The sequence below is a fragment of the Echeneis naucrates genome, chromosome 3 (assembly GCF_900963305.1).
Source record: "Echeneis naucrates chromosome 3, fEcheNa1.1, whole genome shotgun sequence".
In the NCBI taxonomy this organism is placed as follows: Eukaryota; Metazoa; Chordata; class Actinopteri; order Carangiformes; family Echeneidae; genus Echeneis; species Echeneis naucrates.
The window spans coordinates 11077504-11099064 of NC_042513.1; the positions used below are offsets into that span (position 1 = coordinate 11077504).

The window sequence follows — 21561 nt, forward strand, 5'->3', positions numbered from 1 at the left end:
TTCTGATTTCCCCAGTCCAGTCTCTCCAGCCATTCCTTTCACACCCTGCTGTGAGAGAGTGTGTGTCTCCAAGCTCCCCTGATTGGATGGTCATCTCCACCTGGTGCACTCAATCTGCCACCTCCAGGCTGAGAGGCACACTCAAATCCGATGCACTCAGACAGGAAGAGGTGTGGCCCACAGCCAGCTCACCTCAACTAACACTATGTGAGTAAGATTGGGCCAGTGGTTGACTTTTGGCCTTAGGTAGCTTTTAAAGAAAATAACTATAATAATAACTATAATAATAACTATAACACTAACGGAGAGAGAGGGATTTGTTGGCGCATGAAAAAAGGATGGATCTATTTTATCAATCACTGCCTTAACTTGATAAATGTAATGATTAGTATAAAAGCACAGCTGCAGCCCAAACAGGGTCTGTGGTCACACTGAGTAAATATTTATCTTCATTTAATATATTTTAGATCATACTTACACTGAGTAAAGTCAGTGAAACGGTTTCTGTAGCCGCCCTTCAACAAATGAAATTGCTTTTGTTTGCACTGACTCACCCAGTGGTGAGTCCCAGCTTGAAGAAGGAGTGAGTCTTTGTGTGACATGTGGACATACGCTGAAATAGAACAACTTCTGATTGGCGTGACACTGCTGAAAAACAAGAAGTCTTGAATCTTTTATTCAAGTCCAAAACCAGACAAAACTATGAGGAAAATTTGAAGACAGAAGCCTGTTCTTGTGTATTGAACAGGCCCTCATTCCAAGAAACTACACTGACACCCAGTGAACATGCAACACAGAGCACCTTCCAAATGCTCCCACACACTCCATCCGCATTATGTAACAATATCTGGAATGACCTGAACATCCTGAATGATTGACCGGTTTCTCATTTCCTTCCTGGCTCACAGGGTCATGGGATCCAGCTCTGGTTCTGTCTGAGAAATAAGGCCAACACAAACACAGAGGCGACTAATGTGAAACCCTGAACTCAGTCGATCAATCTATCTATCTATCGATCAGAGTTCATATTGTGGAGCTGTCCCAATCTGGTTACAATGACTTGTGAAACATACACTAAATGGAAGTGATGCAGTCCACTCCCAGGAAACAGCTGAAAAAGTATAGAAAAAATAGAGGAGTGGTTGCTGTGATCCAAAGCCTCCACCAGGGACTGTGAAGAAGACATTTGATTATTTACTCGCTCTAAAGACCAAAGAATGTGTACTTGTACTGTTGGTACTATAAAACACATACTTTTACTTGGATTAGACTTTTAAGGCAGAATTTTTGCTACGTATGTGTGTCATTGGTAGTTTCTTGAGTGAAGGATTTGAGTACTTTGAAGATGAGAGCATGCTAATACTCTGCCATAGAAGAGCTGCAGGAACTTTGAAATAATCATTAGCTCATGCAGCACTGACTTTAGCAGTTTTTGGATTCTTACGGAGCACAAAGGCCAGAGGCCGACTACTATTACTCCCTGCATGTGTGAATGTGGAGTCAGATTTAGCTGTGGCGTAATGGGGGCAGGTCATAGCAGATGGCCAGACAAGCTGCAGCCTCGTCCATACCTCCAGGGAGCCATATTGTCTGTCCTGGAATGCTCTCTGAGTGACCTCTGACCTTCCTGGTGTGAGGGAGAGCGCTGACTGTATCTCCACGGTGTTGGTCTGCATTACACTCAGTAAACTCAGCACATCCAGGCTACATTACTGGAGTTTTTCCAAGAATATCTTACCTCAGTGGTGCATTAAATGTTTCCACATCTGCTCAGAGCACAATCCAAGTGTGTTACAGTTAATCCTTTCAAGAAGTGCTGTTTTTTTCTGCAATCCACAGAGAATTTAATTGGAAAAGCCATAAATTTTGTGGAAACATCCCACACTAAGGCAATAAAAATCATGCATATTTATGAAATCATATTTTGAAGAAGAAAAAAAAGGATTAATTCAAATTAAGATGCATTTATTTGTATTATATCAATAATTTGGCATGAGAGATCATTTTTGTATTAAATAGGGGGTTCTATGTAACAAGATCAGTGCTAGAAATAACTGAGGTACATTGCTCTTAGAAAATTAATATTAAAAATGAAAAATGACATAATTTTAGCCTACAAGTGTTTTTGATGGTAAAAGTCTAGTTAAACATTTAACATGTAATTCCTCTTCTGCCAGAGAAGCTCATCGAAGCAGAATGCCGTCCAACCACATGTAAAACAGTGTTTTGACTAATGAAGGTTGACCGTGACCACAGACACGCCCCAATGTTCACAAACAAGTTGGATAGCTTTCCTACATTTCTACATACTATACATCTATGTACCCATAATGGAGTAGGAGCAACACCGTCACACCCACTCTCAGGAGAGCTGAGAAAAGCATTCTGGCAGTTTTTGAATTGGGCTAAATCTCTCTGTTTTCGTGCAACAACAACAGTCCCTGTGGAGGAGAAACAGCCGCTAATGTCTGACTCTTCATGGTTAGATTAACTGTAGTCCATATGAACATTACCATGGAATTAAATTTACTCTACCTTTTCATCTTAACTCTCATCTTTTCCCGTCTTCCTCTTTCTCGCTGGATTAGCATCTGCACTTCATCAGCTCTTTCCTTTCCCTTCCAGCAATAATTAATTCAACACAGCATCTCCTTTGCTGAAAGATCTGCAGATCTGCAGTGCCTCATAACTAAAGTGTTTTTGAGTCTCTCAGCTTTGGATAGAAGAGCTTACCAAGGGACACAGGCTGCAGTTTGAACTTCTGTAAGTAATGAACACATCATATCTTGTGTTGCTGTTAATGTTTCAGGTTTCAGAGCAGTGCTTTTCATAGTGAAGCTGGACTGCCTCGTTTCTAACCATCTGTGACGTCTGTTGGATTTAAGATTTGTAATACTCACTGCTACACTAAAGTTAGAGTGCTCGTATATGATATATCACACAATGAGCCCCCTGATAACAAGGAGATGGGCAGGACAAGCCTCGGGTGTTTTAACAAGGAGCACAGTTACTGCATTCACTTTACTTTGCATGTGTAAATGTGCAGTGCGCACCTGGAAACCAGGATGTTGCTGTACTGGTTTGGGCCTGTTTGTCGGATGCTGCTTGTTCAAATCAAAATGATTCTTCAGCACGCTGCTGTGAATGCATCCAAAATGGTTCCAAGTTGTTTTAGTTGTTTGCAGATGTGTTGTGACAGGACATGACGTAATGTGTAAAAACCAAAGCTGATTTCAGTTTAACAGGCCTGTGTGTGGTGTGTGTTTGTGGCCTGAGGAGATCTATCTGATGAGTGAATATGAACCACCTGGAGATGATCCTATAGGAGGGACCTTGGCTGCTTCTCCTGAAGCCAAATACACACAACACTGATGAGGAACGGTGGTGTATAAGCTGACTAATGGAGAATGTGTGTAGGTTTATGTATATACATGAAAATGCATGTTTGCATAAACCAAATCCACATATACAGTTTCAACTGTATTCCAGTCCATGTCCATCTGCCTCTATAGGTCAAAGCTGCCAGGTCTGGACACAGTCAGTTCATCGTGGTCTGTCGGTGTTGACAACAGCAGTAAGACATTTTCCTTTCAAAGTGTTTTACTTTTGAGGCTGATATGTAAAGGTCCGTCGTTTTCAGCCTTCACTTCAGAGCAAGCGACAGAACATACACAGACTGTATCGTGAGTGCAGCAGGTGAAGAATGGCCTGTTTTCTGATTATAGAATGGAGATTATCAACATCCTCACTGTTGATTTAATTCTAAATAAAGCCACAGGACCTAAGAAGCTTTGTTTTGTTCTTTGTTTTTTGCCACAGAGAGATGTGTATTATTTGCCAAGAGAGCAAAGAGCAGGGTACAGGATTTTGCAGGATTTAGCTTTATCCGTCTCATTTTAGATTATCCAGAACATTACAATATGTCCCTGTGTAATTTCTTTTATTTTCTTATGTAACAATAGTCCTTTGGGATGCATTGTACTGTGTGTGTGTGTGTGTGTGTGTGTTTTGTGGGATTTCACAAAAGCAATCTGAGACACCACTGTCACATAGTTACACAACACTGCCCACATGAAAAATACATTTTGGCTATTTAATACTATTATATTTCTCATGAAATACGTTTTTTAATGTGATGCTTGAAAGCCTCGCGTGAAGGCGGAGTGTCAGGATAAAGTTTGTCTATAATTTTCAAGCCCTTGGTCCACAAAAAGAATATGCAGTTTTATCTACACCTGACTCTCAGATTATCCATCTAGATGGCGGCTGTTAGAAACTCAGCCACCCATGCGACCCAGAGTTTAGAGGACTTCACAGGAAATCAAGTTATTTCCTTCCGAGCTGTTGAATTGGCTGTTTAGAAGCAAATTGGTATAAATTGATGTGCCCTTCTTTGGGTGCTTTGTCTCACTAATGTGGTGTGGTGTCAGGGTGATGGATGCCCCACCTTTGTAGCATTTTAGTAAGACAATACTAAGCCTGGCTCCACTGACTGGTTACTCCAGATGAAATATGCCTTGAGACACAAACGATGACAGGATGTGAGAGGAAAGTGGAAACTGTCTAAGTGGTGTGAATTTTAGAGCAGTCCAGTGCTTTTTTTCTGCCACGCTGTTCCTGAGTACTCACTGCATGTTATTAACTCACTGACTCGAACTTCGTGTACTAATGTTTGTCACATTTTCCACTTTTAAAAATTATCCTTACGATTTTGAATAATCCTAACTTGTCAAAGTAAGCCTTCATTTGAGAAAGATAATTTTACAAAATATATGAAAAGGATATTTGTCCAGATGATGATTAGCCTTTTAACTACGCTATAAGCTTTTCACTCTCTAAGAGAAACTCTGCTGAAGTCATGAGATTTTGTTCAAACGTATTTAGACATCCCACGCCATGTCTGGATGCGGTCAGCATGAATTTTTCCGTGAGATGCTGTGTCTATTTGTGTTGAGGCCTAAATCCTGTTCCAGCTGATGGAGGAATACTCATAAATATGTCAGAGGCTGTAGTCTGATTCCAGTTTGACCTTTACAAGTACTTTCTTAATTTAAAGCACAATGCTGTTTGTATTGTTGCCCACATCCTTATTTTGGATTCGTTTGGAAATAGAACTGGATATTTCTGATGCTGTTTTAGAAATGAAAGCTGAAATGAATGTAAAATTATTTTTGAAATGTGCAAAGTGAAAGTCCCTGCCCCAGTTATCAGGACTGCTACACATCAGATTTCAGCAGAACACAATGATGTTTATGTTTTCAGTCTTTTTTTTTAATTACCACAATCCATCATGCTGTTAAATTGTGGAAGTATTGCGTTCATCTTATAAACAACAATAAGCTACTTAAACATTCAATTGTAGGGGATGCCTGAGTACAGACTGACTTTTCTAATCTTTTTTTAATTATTTTGAATGTTTGTTAATATGATGATTCTCTGAACATTAAGTTTAATTTTCAAGTTAAGTTTTTTGCATAATTTATTGTTGACAAAGTTTAAAACACTCAACAGAGTATGAACATTTTAAAGTTTGGCATAAGCTTATGCTAACACTGTTTTTGTAATATTATTTAGTGTAATGACATATATTCAAATAAGATTGACAATTTTTGTATGTCTTATAGTATAACTACACAGTTCGTTGAAATATAACTGAAGTGTCATATACTGCTATGCATTGCTTGCACCATAAACTTAGAGCTACACACACCCTACTATAACAAAACATATGAAGATGTAAAGAAACATTTATTTGATGTAAGTCTCATCAAAAACCATATCGTCATGCTATGCTTTTTTCTGTAAAAATGACCACATGTAGCAACTTCTGACAGAGTAATTACCGTATCTACTTTTTCTGTTTTTGCATGTGGTTCAGCTCTATTTTCCTCTGTAGCATTGGTCTATATCCAAACCTGAACTTGTCAGATTTCTTTGTCCAACCTAAAAACTGACAAGATACTTCTGAGAAATTGGTTTTCTGACATTTGTGCAGTTGATGATGTTGCTACTGTCTTTTCAAATGCTGACAGCAAGTGGTGTGAAAATATCCATGCTTTTTACTTTTTAATTTAATACAACTTGAACTTAACGACGATAAAACTGCTAGGGAATCAAATTAAATAGCATAAGTTATATGTAGCATTGCAGTCAACAAAAATGTGACAACAATAAAATTCATTTAAAGTAAACAAATAAGTTTGACATTCATGTGAGACAACATACGTTCCAGCACCTGCAGCTCACGGTGCACATTCTACCCTCATGCAGCGCTTTTCCTTGAGCTGCTTGAAAACTGAAAGTTGTAAGGCAAACCATTATGCCCGAGGAAAAAATAAAGTGTTCCAACTAGAACAAATGAGACGTAAAGCAAAGTTAAGATGCACATTCTTATCGTCAATTCTAGTTCATTTAAAATGACCCTGAGCAATAATCAGTGTAAACATTTGTACATTCGCTCCAAACTGATGAAATGGAAGAAAGAAAAGGGAGTTGTTTTCTCCTCAACATGTCATATTCTTCATCTTCACTAAATATCTACAAGAGGGCGAAGTTGCAGGCATGCTGGTGTTCTTGTTTACATACTGTATGTTTCTGTGCATATAGAAGAGATAGACATGACACCAACATTTGCTTCACCAACCAATGAATCATTAAAGATTTGTGACATTGCTTTACTTTTTATCTTAAGGAGTATGAGACACTATAATAGAAATATACTTCATATATAGTTAAATTGTTTATTCAAGGAGTGCATTCAGAGGCTCCAGCAGTAGATATGTGGGGGCTGACGGCTGTTCTGCATATACTAGGGGGCAATCAATGTGCTAAGGAAAAGAAACAGAGCAGCAGAGATCATTCTGCGCTAGACTCTGTATCAGTCTGCACCATTCAGCCCTCTTCTGTGTAATGTATGCTGGGGTGATGATTTGCATAGGAAGGCGCAGTGAGCCCTCCACCCTGGCCTTCTCACACAAGGCCTCTGCAATACAGATAACATACATGCCACAGTCATAACTGTTCTGCTGTGAAGGGCAGGGCTCCTCCAGAAACAGTGCTTTTCTCCCTGCACCTAAGAAAGGCTCCAACTTGCTGGCGATGCGCCGTGCATGCAGTGAATTGCTGCCGTTTTGAGAGTCATAGTGGGCAAATTGGTTTGAGGTGTGATGGTAGACCAAAAGGCTCCAGTGGGATCCCCCAGCGCTCTGGTTGGAGTTGTCATTAACAGCAAAGAAGACCCAGCGACGAGAGGGCAGATCCAGTGGCTCCAGAAACAGGGCTAGCTCATCCGGGCAGGAAGCACACTTGATGAACTGGGTGACTTCTGGGCTGATGAAGATGATGGTCTCCCCCAGCGCTCTAAAGCGTTCAGCAGCAAAATACTCAAAGGCAAAACCAATGACCTGGTCGTTGAGCCAGTAAGGTCCTTCCAGTAAGGACACATCAGAGCGCCGCAGCAGGCTGTCCTGGTAGCTCAGCACTACAGGATCCATCCTCCAACACGGTCAGGAAGTGTCAGTCTGAAAAAGACAGCGGAGGATTTCACTGGTCAATCTGTAGCTGACTGATTGATTCAATGATCGGAAAATAAATACATATGTTGGTGGTACAAAACAAACAATCTGAAAAGATCTCAATGAGTTTAGAGGAAGTTTTCCAAATGGCAGACCAGACAGATAATCAATGATTAAGGAGAGAATCTACTCAATATGTATTAAACCATTAACACTTCCATCCTAGTCAGGCAATAATAAAGATATCATAGGACTGTTAGTGGTCGTTTCTTAAAGACATTTGTACCGTTAGTACATTTTAAATGAGGATTTAGTGTAATCATGAAAAGGTGATCACTGATATGGCAATCATCAGAAAAACGTTTCGTTTTTAGAGTAAAAATGTCAAATATTTAACGACGTCAGGCTTTCAAATGTGAAGACTGGCTGCTTTAATGATGAATTATCCCGATACTTTGGTAATAACTCTGATGTTTGGACGAAAGGAGCTTCACCGGAGTGAAGGAGCTGCATACTTCGGCTACCACTGACTGAAGCTAACACAGAAAGATCCTCTTACTTCAGAGGAGGAGGTGCTCTCTGAAGGTTGAGGTCTTTGGGAAAATAGTGTCCCTTTGGGATATTTACCAGGACCAATTTGTTAAAAAAAATCGGACGAACTGGGATGGTAAAGTCTCTGCGGAGTCTCATCACTGCAATGCGTTTAGTTCAACGGTTAGCCGGAGCTAGCTAACCGTCGCTCTCGCCTCGAGACCACCGAGACAAACAACTCTGCTTTAGCCTTTTGAAAATACACACCGACCATCCAACGTCCGTACCTGTAAAACACTCAGTCAAAGAAGAAACACAACGAAAACCGCCGTCCTGTCCCTCATTGCAATAACTAAACTGGAACAAGTTCGAGGACGTAAACATATCGCGACAGTTGGGCGGAGTTAAGCTTGCCCGTTATTGGTGCGTTTCATCCGGGTACCCGCGTGGTGTGTTTACGGAAAGGCGAAGAGTCTGTTTATAACCTTGACGCAGTGGGATGATGACAGCACACCCTTCAGTGGAGAAAATATTTTATTGATAAATACAGGTCCAGTACTCAATGTACTGAGTAGTGAATGCATTGTAGTATTATAAAGAAAATGTCTTTCAAGTATTAAAGGCTCAAGCCTATACGGTCCCCAAATCCTCACTTATGAATGTGAAAAAAGTCTGTTCTCATTGGAGTTAGTTTGTACTAATTTATATGAAACTGTAACTGATCATTAGTGTAATGATGGATTAATCTGATATTCCTTGTGCCATCTATCGATCATTGTTTCGTTTGTAAGGCTATAGTGAAAACATTGAACATTTTGCAAAGCTTGATTTGTCCCCAAAATCTCAAAAACATTCAAGAGAATGTTAAAATAATTAAGTTAAAGTAGCTAATCGTCCGATTTAAGAAGACCAAGCAAATGCTTGAGTTTTATAAGAACATTTCTTAAATAATTAAAACACACAATGAAGATTTTTTTTGTTTTGTGTTGACACTGATGTTTTGTTTTTTTTTTAATGATCAAACTCATAAGGTCAGTTCTAATTGGATATACTATTGGACACTGTTACCGTGTCTATAGTTGACTAAATCTCTTTATTCTCTATGTAAACCAAGGTACAAGGTACAACAAACCAAGTCTTTGATCGGTCAAAGCTGGTAGATTAATGTAGTGCAGTAGAAATATGATGTAGCGGACGAAGAAAATACTCAGTCAAATAAAACGATAATAATATTCATATTTTCCATTTGTATTAAAAGATGAAGAACCACGTGTGTACAAGTCACATGATCCCCGGTCTCGTCAATAATATCTCGTCTCCAAAATAGTCGCTTCTATTGGTCTAAATAAATGCGGACACATGAGGTGTGCGCTGTTCGCTTTGATTTCAGTCTACTTCCTGTTTCCCTCCGACCCGCCCCTCTGTCATCTCCCCGCCCAGTGGGCGACGTGACCGCGCACGGCGGCGCGCCTTAGAGTGGACGCACTGATTGACTCGGAGAGGAGTTTTCTGCGACGGTCCCGGTCTGTGGAGGACCGAGCACACAGTGAAACACGCCCGGACACACACCGATGAAGGAGGAAAAAAATGCGCCCGCATCCAGCGAGGTCTTAAATCGGGTTGTGGGGAGGCGTGCGGCTGGAGACGGAGGAGAGCATTTAATTCAGTAAGAACGGGCGGAATTAAACTGAGGCTGAGCTGCGAGCTCCACAAGCCATCCCGAGAAGAGACGACTAACTTGAGCTCCATTTCCAGCCTACTTCAGCGCTGACGTCTGGCGGTAAGTGTGCTGTGGAGGTCCGGGCTGTCCCGCAGCGGGATCGGCAGCGGTCACTGAATGAACTGACTGAATGACTTTCAGCCCGTGCGGCAAACCTGCTCTCTCAATCCCCGCTCATTTGCAACACTGTTTTCAGTTGCCATGCGTTTATAAAGGTGTGTGTGTGTGTGTGAGAGCTCAGCTGTTGTCTTTGTTGAATTGACGAATCACAGTCTCAAGTGTGTGTGTGTGTGTGTGGAGGGTAGTAAAAAGTTTGCTGCACCCACAAAATGTCATGTCATTTCAAATTGATACTACAGATGAACTGCTCTACTTCAAACATAAATTTTACTCTTGTGGACGTAAAAAATATTTAAATTTAGTTTGATCAGTATTATCAGAGAGAAAACTGATGAATTTTCATCAATATTGGTGCTACAATTTTATTTCCTTCTTATCAATTACTCTGCTTATTTTCCTGATTAAATGATTAAATCAGTATGAAAAAATGAACATATAGTTTAAAAAAAGCCAAAAGTCATGCCCTTATTTTGCTTCTTCTTTTTTTTTTTTTTAATCTGACCAAGGGCAGAAATCACATTTAAAATCATATCCAGCAGAAAGAAACTGCAGTTCCTCAAATCTGAGAAGCTAAAACCAGCAAATGTTTGGTATCTTTGTCACTGAAACAGACAATCAATTAGCAGAACAGTTGCAGTTCTTGTAGCTCTGGTCTATACTGCACAGATTTCTAATGACCAAACATCTTTAAATAGTAAAAATCCGCTGCAAACACACACTATCACACATAACTCGGGTATTTACAATACTCCTAACCCTAACCCCAATACTCCATCCACCAAAGCACCGAAATTTGTGTGCTACACTATATGTGGGGAGAAGGGATAGAAAATAGAAATGTTTACATGTATTGTTTAGTGGCGGTCAGACACAACAGCTTATAGTGCAGTGAAAGCAATACAGAGTGCGAAGTAGCTGTGATTGTACGTGGAGGTCTAATGGGGTGAAGAAGTTGCTGAATCATGTGCGTGTCACAGTCAGTGGACTGAGAGTCGACTCCAAGCAGATTTTACAGCAAGCGACACCCTGCGTCTGTGCAATATGTAGCTTTAATGCATCAGAATGGTTGTGGTTTTTACTGCGTGTGATTGCACTTTAGCATTTCCGTCATGTAGAATTTATCGTTACTTTACAGTGCTGTACCTACTGCCTCGTTTTGATAAGAGTGATGACTTCAGAATGAGGGGAGGAGGAGGAGGTCCCCTGGTCTCACAGTTCGAACCCTGTTAGTGCCCAAACAACCACAGTGTCCCTGCTCATCTCAGTTTGTGTGCGACTGTTATATAACACCACTATTAGAGCTGTAATTTTGTGCCTTTTGGCGGATTTCACTGTGTGCTTTGCTAAATCTTTCTTTTGATTTAGTAAAAAAACATTAGTGATAGTTGTTCTGGGTCAGTATTCCTTTCACAATGGCTGTGAGGTTCATCTCAGAGTTAAACTTGCCCTCCGATCAGCACAGGTAATGAGAGTAAAGTGGGCCTGTCCTGCAGGAATGTGAGGTCTGAGAAGATACAGCTGCTGTAGCATGAGAAGCAGCCCAGACTGAGACTCCGGCAACTGGTCCCTGTTGACACCTGACACCCCACAGGCCCTCTGTCTGCTATTTCTAAAAGACCGGCCTCAGTTTGTACCACACTGGGCTATGTCTCTGTTAGGATTTATCACCAACAACACCTGAAAGGTTGAAACTGCGGGTTACAAGATTTGAAAGCTCTGTTTCAAGTCTTTTCAGGACACGATTCATGCAGAGATTCTGAGATCCTTTATAATGCTAATTTTCAGCTGATCAGTTTTGTATCATAAAAGCTTAGCCTTGTTGTAGACTGTTTTAAATTTCAGTCGTGTGCTATCACGTGTCCCAGGAAAAGTGGCATACAATAAAACACTGGCTGAATCATGGCAGCCCCTTTGAGTATTGAAGTTTTTACCTGCTGAACCAAAGTGCTGCTTGTGTTTTGGGGGTTGCGGTGTGAATCATGTGCTCCAAGCTCACATGATCGAGATGTCCTGGATAGGGTTGTATGGCGTAAATGATTGGCATGCACATGAAGTCATTAAAAAGGAACCTGTTTGTTTTGTACCAAACAAAGCTCCCCTTTCTTTAGTAAGCCATTATATGAGGGAGGCTTTGGCCTCAAAGGCTTCCCTACATTTTGCATTTCCCCTCATTAACTCACTGGCGCTAACAGTAGCTTGGGTGAGATGGAGAGAGGAAAGTGCATTGTGTGTCACTTTTTGCAATTTTGTTTATTTGAAATGAGCTTAACTTCTCTTTAATGAATCCCCTAAATGGGCGATACAGTCAACAAAGAATACTGATCTGTTTGAAAGCTTTGTTAGCATCCACTTCAATCAAACTTTATCCTCTGAGGTTTTTTTGTTTTAGACAGAGGTGTGTGTTTAGTCTGTTTTTGCTGGGTAGTAATTTATTTAAAGCCTGGAAAAATTGAATGCCACACAAAGAAAGTGACTTGCTGATCATCCTACTGTCCATCCATATGCTTTCTATGGCTCTTATCTGGAGGCTGGTCACAGTGGCAGCAGGTTAAGCCAGGCAGTCCAGACCTCCCTGTCTCCAGCAATGCCTTCCAGTTCCTCCTGAAGGAACCTGTGCCGTTTGATGGGTGTATATGAACTGCCAATCAGCACAAGAGGAATGTGTGAACTCAGGATGGGAATAGCAAATACTAGTTTAAGTTACAGGCATCCCATTTTATGATGACACATACAAGCTCAACGACAGTAGCCTCCACCTGTCAGTGACAACATTAGGGAACACATAACCAAAAAAGTTGTGATTTGCTCAAATTTGTGTGTCACACAACTGTTACAATTGCCTCTGGCCCCCTGTAGCCTCATTGGACAGACTGGAGAGGGCCCACGGTTAATCCTCAGGTATGTGCTGTTGTGTAAATGTACACAATGATGTCCATTTGAGCAGCGCTGTCGTCAAACCTTCATTCAGAAATGCAGTTATCTTGTTGAAGCCTTCAAATGACAGCGGTGACACTCGTTTGTCACAGCAACAGGAGATATCAAGACATTGAGTTTGATAAGAAACCAGTAAGAGTTGTGCTGTGTGCAGATGAATTTATTTATTTTTCTATGATCAAATGGGATGGACAAATCAAGTGAAAGGGAAGAAAAAGCATGAAAGTTCGATCTGTATTCTACAGCATATGCTCTTATCTGTGAGAAATTCTGGCAGTTTACAGTAGTCTGTTCACTGTCAAGATGAGGCAAGAGGGGAGGAAGAGCCGAGATGGTTGTGTGTATCTGACAGTTGATAAGACGCAAACTCAGACAGGCTCAATAATAGCTGAAACGCTTCTCCTGTCTAATCTAAGGTTCACTTATCAGCCAAGTAAATGAGCAGATGATATAGGCTACTTTCGGAGAAAGTAAAAGCATAACTCGGACAGTATCCTGTTGAGGTACAGGGTCTTTTTACGTATGATCATGACATTATCAGATCCACAATTGACATCTGATCATTATATGTAAAAATTTTTTTAATCTGTGAAATTGCCTTTATGGAGCAGACTTTTCTTTTTTTTAGTGATCAGAATATTTAGAAGGTTCACTACAAAATCTGAATTCAGGTTTTGTAAAGACCTTTTTAATGTAGCAACACACCAAAGCTGCCATTATGAAGCGGTTGTGTCTGACAATAACCCATATGTGCAGCTTTGGCAGTGGCATGAAGCCAGTAGTTGACAAAAGCGAGATGGTCTGTTAGAGGGAGTCGGGGTACATTTTGGAGTGACAGTTGAGCACGCAGAGCAACCACCGATATGAAATAGTTACATCATGGTGGATTGTGTGATAGAAGGAGCCAATAAATGTTAATTCACCTGTGTGAAACGCAGAGCCTTATATAGTCTAAATGTAAGGTGGTAATATTAATATTGAACCCTCATGAGCATATTTGTGCCCCAGCGTTCAGTTTTACGTCCCCCTCCCTTTACTTGGGGACCCACCTGCATTCAGGCTGGTTCCCCACTCAGTTTTCAGAGTGTTCCACTCACGGCACTGACTTGGTAGTCTGGTTGAATGATTCTGGTCAGACACCCTGGAAAAGTTGTGTGTGTCCCCATTGTCCCCACAAAGTCCTGAGTGCTCCATTCAGCCTGAAAGAGCCTGTTTAAGAGTGAAGCTGTCTCAGCTTACTCTGCTCTACACCGCACGCTGCACCACAGAGCAGGTGAGCTATGAAAGTATACTCAAAGGCCAACTGTAATGAGTTTTTCCCAAGTCCTATTAATGCAGATGAGAGACCCAAGCCAGCATGAGCTTCAGTCAGGGTTCAGATGAAGGATTGGACTGTTCTGACCTTCTCAGCTGAAAGAATGAAGTATTGTTCTCAGAAAGTGGACTAAGTCATTTTGTTCTCTTTGCTAATTCTTTGCATATCTCTTCTGGTTGAATAAGAAGGGTATTTGAAACAATGTCATTTATTTTGTCAGTTCATGTAAAGTTCAGTGTCCTCCAGAGTTTTTTGAGAGAAATCTATGTGCTTGTTAAACATAGTTTCCATGATAATGTGCTGAAAGTCAATGCCAATTAATTTTACTTAAAATTCTTTGGGTTTTGTGTTATGTGAAAGAAGAAAATACTATCTTTCAGGCAATATTCATCATTGTCATCAATCTATACAGAATCAACTGGATTCCTTTGTGTATACATATGCACTTGGATATAAATGTTTTTTTTATCTATACGCACACACAAAATGTTTTAACTAAGCATGTTAATGCTCGTCCTTTCTAATCTACGCACCCTTATCTTTCTTGGTATTCTATTACCCCTTTTTTCACATGGACAAAGTGAAACAAGACCCTGCATGTTGCATATGCTTGTCAGGAAGGCATTCTGGGAAATGAAGGCCATCCCAAACTGAAGGAGAAATAGGTGAAGCGTGATGAAGAAAAATGGATTTTATCCAACATCTTCACCTCATCTCCCTGAAGCCTAAATCCAGACTTGCGTTATCATCACACTTGCTGCTCTCGCTGTCTGTCTCTCTGTCGACTTGCAGCTCTGACTGCACCAGCAGGCTCAGATTTCAAAGGGTGTGCGGTCTGCTCAAGGCAGAAAGACAGCAGTTGTTCTCCATCCTCAGAGGAGACGGCGAGAGCCCTGTAATTACAGGTCATGTTTTTTCCTAATACGCTAAACAGATGCGCTTAAAATTATGCGTAACTTTCAGAGCCTCAGTTATATGTGATGGCCTGTCATTACTATCAGCTGGTGGAGACATACATCACTGTCCCGCTTGCACTAAATAATTTGGTTTTTAAAATCCCACAATTTCACACAGTTGCATATTGAAGTTCAGTTGAACAAAAATCAACTTCAAAAATCAACAGTTTATATATGATATAAACTGACAAGTGCCATATTTAAATTAAGCTTTTATTAATATTACAGCATCTTGCATGTGCAGTGTTCATAGTGAGTACCATTTTAGGCAGGATTTCTAATTTTGTTTATTCTGCAGTGAGTTGACATATGACAACATATTCCACATCATTTCTTAAGAATATATCCATGATTGTACTTCAGCCTTTCCAAAATCAGATGAATGGCATTACAACATTTCCTGTTTTTCACTGGTGCATACTCAAGGCACAGAAATCGGTCCTCAGTCATCATGCATTGCATCATAAAGGAAATCTTTTCACAGACAATTTAATCAAATGCACTGCAGCTAATTGACCATGAATATGACAAATGTGCATGAAGATTGTTCTTGTGTCGTCAATGTGTATACTTGAGCTGGCCACAGGTATTTAATTTGTGAAACAGTTCCCATTGCTTGGGGCACAATGGAGGACATCTTTGCTTGGAGGCATCTTGGCACGGTACAGCGTGAGCAGCTACAGTCCTTACTGTTGATCTCCACTCAGCTATGAAAGACAAGATGTGTTCTTTTGGCAATTGCAGCCTCTCCTACTCACAGTTTGTTTGTATTTGTGAACTAGCTCCCAAACAGCCACTCTGCTGTGCGTGAGTTTACTGGGCACATTTCTGGTTGGCTTGTTGTCTCTTAAATGTTACATTTTGTGTTTAAAAAAAAAAAAAAAACGTGTCAGTGTCCTGGCTGCTCCCCAGCCTGTTACTCCCCCCCACCATGGCCCATCTAACCCCCTTGTTTGAGGGGGAAATGGAGTGTGGATAATCCAGGTCATTGATACCTCCTAGGTATCGCCACTCCGTTGCTTCTGCTGTTTGCTAACACCTCAGTATGACCACTGCTTTCTTTAGATTTTCAGTAGCCTCACCAGTTTAGCTAATTGATACAGATAAAAGAAGTTTAAATGTTGATCCTGATATTTCTAATCAATGGACCGGGCCAGTATCCGCATGCCATATGGTTCCAACAATTAGTTTAGCTGATGTATCAAAAGAGATATTTCACACGTTTGTAATTGTGTGGCATAAGACTGGTGTCAATACAGTGAGGTAACATTGGTTGTCTCAGTATGTTCATAGGGTGTTTCTACATCTGTCTGTGAAAACGTGCACTTATCCTCTGTTAATTTTAGGTAGAGCAAGTCTGTAAACATGATTTCCCAGAGAAGCATTAAACATAAACACTTTATGCCTTCAAAACAGCAGCCATTGATGGTGCGCTGTACATTTAGTGGCCTGTTTTATTGTGGGGTGGTTTGCTTTTCCTATTCCAGCAGCCAAATGTAGGCTGTGCAGCGTCATATTGATATTTCCAGAGCTAGAATGGAGTCTGAGAGGAAAAATATTTTTCCACCCTCTAAAACAATAAAATTTAGATGTGAGGTCAGTGCAAGAGCAAGAGCCTTGTTGTACACTGAACGTCGTACACCAGAGCTCAATAGTCATAAAGCACGTGGCAAAATCAATTTCTCCACCTAATAGTAGCATAACAAGAACATAGCAAATGAGTATTATATCTGGATACAACTACTTATTAGAGTATCAATGCTTTTGACAACCCCAGGAAGAAGTAAAGGGGAACGTGCTGAGAGAAATGCCCATGTGAAACACTTCTTTGACAATCAAACACAATCCTTTTCTCTCAACTGATTTTAGCATCTTTTTTTTTCATAGCTTAAACATATTTTTCCTGACCCATATGCCCCATCCACAGCAGTGCATCAATGAACCTCTATCCTGGTGCTTCCAGATGCTCGTCCAAACTGTGGGCAGGTTAATCTGAATCTTCTGTGGTAATATATACCTGCAGTACGTAACCCATTTTATTGTAGAACTACCTCGAGCAGATTTACTTGAGATAAATACCTCAGAGACATCAAACCACGAGAACCATCACTTTAAGACACAAGAAAACTCACATGGATTGATCAATGAAACATTTTGATCCCCGGAGTTTTATCCCACCATATGTAAGAATTTAGTTCATATGTTTTCACGCACAGTAAAAGCTGGTTGAAGAGCAGAGTTATCAAAGACAGAAGGAGGCACTGTATTGGAAAACAGGCAACAGATTTCAAAGCAGGTGTTTCTAGATCAGCTGACCTGGTTGTCTCATCTGCTAACCTACAAACAGGAGAAGCTGTTGTCCAGAAAAGCTGAAGCCAAAACTGGCCATGCTTACAGCTAACTACATGGGATATCAGAGTTACGGTCTATGGCAGGTTTGTACTGATAAAAGGGAAAGATAAAACTTAGATGAACATCAGTGGCAAAAAGTCTGCAGCACAGTCACAGCAGTCCCTGCTGTTTTACTGGGAAATGTCACATGGCTGGTTGCATGGATTGCATTGTGGGAAATTCTCTCCTTTTAGTGCTATTTTTTTCTGGACAATCTGGTCTAATACTAGCTATGTCACTGTTTAGGTTTTGAAAATTAAAAAAAGATCCTTTTGACAATAGATTTTTTTTCCTCGATGATGAAATAGAAATAGTCTTGTGATGATGTTATAATGGTGTTTTGTTGAACCCCCTTGAGCTCTACTTCCTGTCTCACCCAGAGCTGTTGTCGCTGTCCTGGGAGTGGACACAGGAAGTGGAATTCTTTATGGCGACAACAGAGGAGTGGTACTGTTTACTCTCACTGTTTGTGTTATACGAGCCCCCAGTTTCATTTCTAATAACCAGTCATCCTCTCAGCAGCCTGAGGCAGCGCTTGATTGTAGGCAGTTAAACTGATTTCTCATATTGCACCATCAGAGAGTTGTCCTATCAGCAAAGTAAATATTGACCTTTCTTGTCGCTACTGACATGAAACGTTTCTTATGAATGTTAAAGCTTAGAGTTACAGGGAATGGGGGAATGAGCGAGACAGTGGGGAATGACACGGTCAGATCCAAACCAGCGTCGCTGATGAGGACCATGTAGCGTTCCGTTCATGGGGAACACGCTCTACCCACTATGCCACAGACACCCTCAGTGTGGGGGGGGAAATCATGTTCCCATTTCTTTTAGCCTCTTTTGCTTTTTGTTGGGGTCTAATTTAAATAATTTGAGTTTCTGACTTTGTAATTTGTTCCTTGGTAATAGTTGGCTCTGAATGTGAAGTTACACTTAAGCTTTGACTGAAGCTAGTTAAAATGAACAACATTCAACTTCAACTTCCTATGAAGGACATAACTGAAGAGAAGAAATAGCAGAGGTTGTGGATATCAGAATGCACAGCAGCATGCAGTTCTCTTATTCTTTTTTTTTTTTTTTTTTAACAATGTTGTCCTTGAAGCTCTCGCTGTACACTGTGTTCGCTTCCTTCCTCTGCCTTCTCCTGCCACTCTCCCAGGCCCGCTTCAGGCAACAACAATAATAGGTCTTGCACGGCAAAGTCAGGCTCCTAATTTAGCAAACACACATGGCATTTCCTCCAGTGTCAGTGGTGTCACCTGTCGGTATTCAGCCAGTGGAATGTGGAGGGAGTTGGTGCGAGCCCGGCGCTTCATTCAGAATGACTGGTCAGTTATCCTCTGCTGTGCACAGACGGGACTAAGGGGGCCTTCAGTCTTTTTTAATTACGCTGCAGACAGTGATTCCAGTATGGACTTGCTCCAGCTTGGCTCCTGCCACACTGACTCAGGTGTCTTGAAAACACATTTAACCGTGTTAGCCTCTGTACCAACATGCTATGGTTTATTTATTGCTTGATTGATATTTGAGACTCAAACGGATTTAAATATTTCCCTTTTTCCTTTTTTCGGGGTGTTTTTTTTTTTTTAAAAGCTCTAAATTCTACAAGCCTAACATTTAACTGACCATTTTGAAAAACACACTGAGCAAATGTAGGGTTCTGAATATCTTTTCATACATGTTGATGCAGACCTTGATATCCCTTCATTTCTGTAGATTTTGGAGCATAATTCATAGACCCTTGGCTCATGCTTAATTTGGGTAAATATTAGATAACGGAAAGAAGACTGTCTTCTCGCCTCAGTAAGAGAACAGCAGGAGATTATTAAAAGCGGTTAATTTAACTGGGAAACAAACAATTTTTGTTCCCATCCAGCATCCAAAGTGCTAATAGAAGGTTAGCAACTCCAGGGTTTAATTTGGAATATGAAGTGAAAAATTGAGAAGCTATGGATCCATACATATAGAAAGGTGTGGTTAGGTTTCCCAACTCTAATGTGCTTTAACAACATTTAAACAAAGGCAATGAAACTTGTGTTAGAGGTGAAGTGAGAATTTATTTCAGATGGCAACTGCTAGGCTGTTCTGGGACATGACTGAACTCTCAGCTCTAAGGAGACAAATCATTGCTGAAATTTCAAGCTAAACTGGGTGTTAAACAAATTGTTGAACCATGTCAATGAGTACAAGTCGAGTGATGTCTTGCCATGTTGAAGCCAGGTAGGCTCTTTCCTTTCTTTCGTGCCTGACTCCTTCTTCTGTGCTCTCACTTTCCCACAACTCAGATTTCAGGAAACCAACATCGTCGTCTGCCTCCATTTCTCTCCTGTTTCTGTCTCTGTGTTGCCTTCATTTTCTCTTTTCATGCTTCCATTCTGTGAGACTCTGTCCCTGCTCTCTCTTTGTTCATTCCTCTTTTTCCTTGTCTGAATATTTTGGCCCGAGCTCGTGTTCCACACCACAGCCATCACTTCCTGCTCATTACATTCACTAGTGTCAGAGAGCGCTTTAGATGTAGTAAAGTGTGTGTTAGGCTGGGTTTCTCTGTATGCCCTGAGACTATACTACAGTCAGTGCATGAGGAAAAAATTGCTAAATACCTTGTCCATTAAGGCCTTGAGGGATTTGTTTGTTTTTGACTGCTTAATTCTTTGGAAAAGTGTCCAATATTTTAGCATAAATAAACAAAAATTATGATTCTGTGTGTTTATCTGCCCCTACTCTTTGACCTTACGTATGGGTTATTTCCAATATATATAATAGCAATTTTTATTATTATAATTTTGTGTTTGATTATTTAATGATAAGGCAACATCACAATTTTTGTTAAACCGTTTTTATCACTGAAAAGCTCAAAGTATGTGTCGGACTATGGAGACATTGTGTGAATCATGATTATGTTATCCATTACAGGCAACACTACATTTTATATAGTACATTATAGAGCATTTCTCAATATTTACAGATTACTAAATGAATTCTCTTCATTTTTTTTGCCACCTAGTCTCAAGTAATTCCAGATCATGTTAAGCTTTAATCCATCTAGGCAATGATTTGAACTGCAATGGCAACAAAAAGTTGCTCTGCATCCTGTAGCAGAGCACAGTAGAGTATATGACAAAACAACCATTCACACTTAAGTTAGAGTCACTAATTAACCTAAAGATGGCATGTTTCTAAGATGAAGCTGAAGCACCCTGGGAAAACCCACACAAGCAAACTCCATGCAGAAAGGCCCCAGGGCCCCTGGGAATCCAATGGAAAACCTTGTTGCTCTGAGCCAATGGTGCCAACCACCACATGGCGTCCCTAGTTTAAAAAGCTGCTCAGAGGAAAAATATTGCCTGTGTTTGCGAATCTACTGCTGCCGTCACCACCCCCACAAAAAAAGGTTCAGGTTCTGGTGCAGTGAGCACAGTCTACACATCAGAGCTTTGAAGAAGCATCAGCATTAATTAACTACAGTTCGAACAAAACCCCAAAACCGAAATGTTTAAGATGCTGACAAAGTGTTGGCATCCTGCGCTCCTCATTTTCCATTTATCCAAATTAGCGTCAAACACAGTCAATCCCCAGTGAGCTAAATAAAAGGAAAGGTTAAAGTCGGCGCCGTGCCATATCCTCATGTTACAGTCAATTTACCACATGGTCAAGGGAAAAGAAGTTAGCTTCTGTCAACCATTCACTTTTGTGGCCACACTCGTATGACTCAGAAATGATTTGTACTCTATACGAGCACATTTTCAGAAATGTTTGTAGCAGTAATACACAGTGCTGTTTTTCCTTTAGTTTCTAAAATCTAAGAAGATGAGGAAATTAAACCTGCGACCCGGTTGAAGGTGAATGGGGGGGAAAAATGAATGAGGAAATTACCCAACAGTCTAAATCCAAATAATGTAATATTGAACAAGGACAGATGAGACCTCAGTGCACTATAAAATGGTGCAATGAAAGTAATCCACTGAAATATTAGCTTGTTATCACAGATGTGGTTGGTAAAACACATAAGAACATGTCACAGCAGATTGTTTTTGTGTTTTCCCCCCTCTGATGTTTATTTCGTGTTGACGTGTTGTTTTC

General features: G+C 40.6%; 2 protein-coding genes across 2 annotated transcripts in view; one reads left to right on the forward strand and one right to left on the reverse strand.

Moving 5' to 3' along the window:
* Window positions 1-5376: 5376 nt before the first annotated feature.
* On the reverse strand, window positions 5377-8449 carry senp8 (SUMO peptidase family member, NEDD8 specific). Its single transcript, XM_029498625.1, has 2 exons — window positions 8333-8449; window positions 5377-7520 (listed from the first exon to the last, which is right to left on the reverse strand). Exon 2 carries the CDS (start codon window positions 7491-7493, stop codon window positions 6828-6830), a length of 666 nt encoding a protein of 221 aa, XP_029354485.1. The 5' UTR covers window positions 7494-7520; window positions 8333-8449; the 3' UTR covers window positions 5377-6827.
* Window positions 8450-9535: 1086 nt separating this feature from the next.
* myo9aa (myosin IXAa) overlaps window positions 9536-21561 on the forward strand; it is a 91283-nt gene continuing 79257 nt past the window's right edge. The window contains exon 1 of the mRNA XM_029497778.1: window positions 9536-9825. The gene's annotated coding sequence lies outside the window, so the exon portion shown is untranslated. The remainder of the gene's footprint in view (window positions 9826-21561) is intronic.

Bases quoted from the DNA above. Each gene is read 5' to 3' on its own strand.
- senp8 (XM_029498625.1), bottom strand. From the start codon at position 7,493: ATGGATCCTGTAGTGCTGAGCTACCAGGACAGCCTGCTGCGGCGCTCT.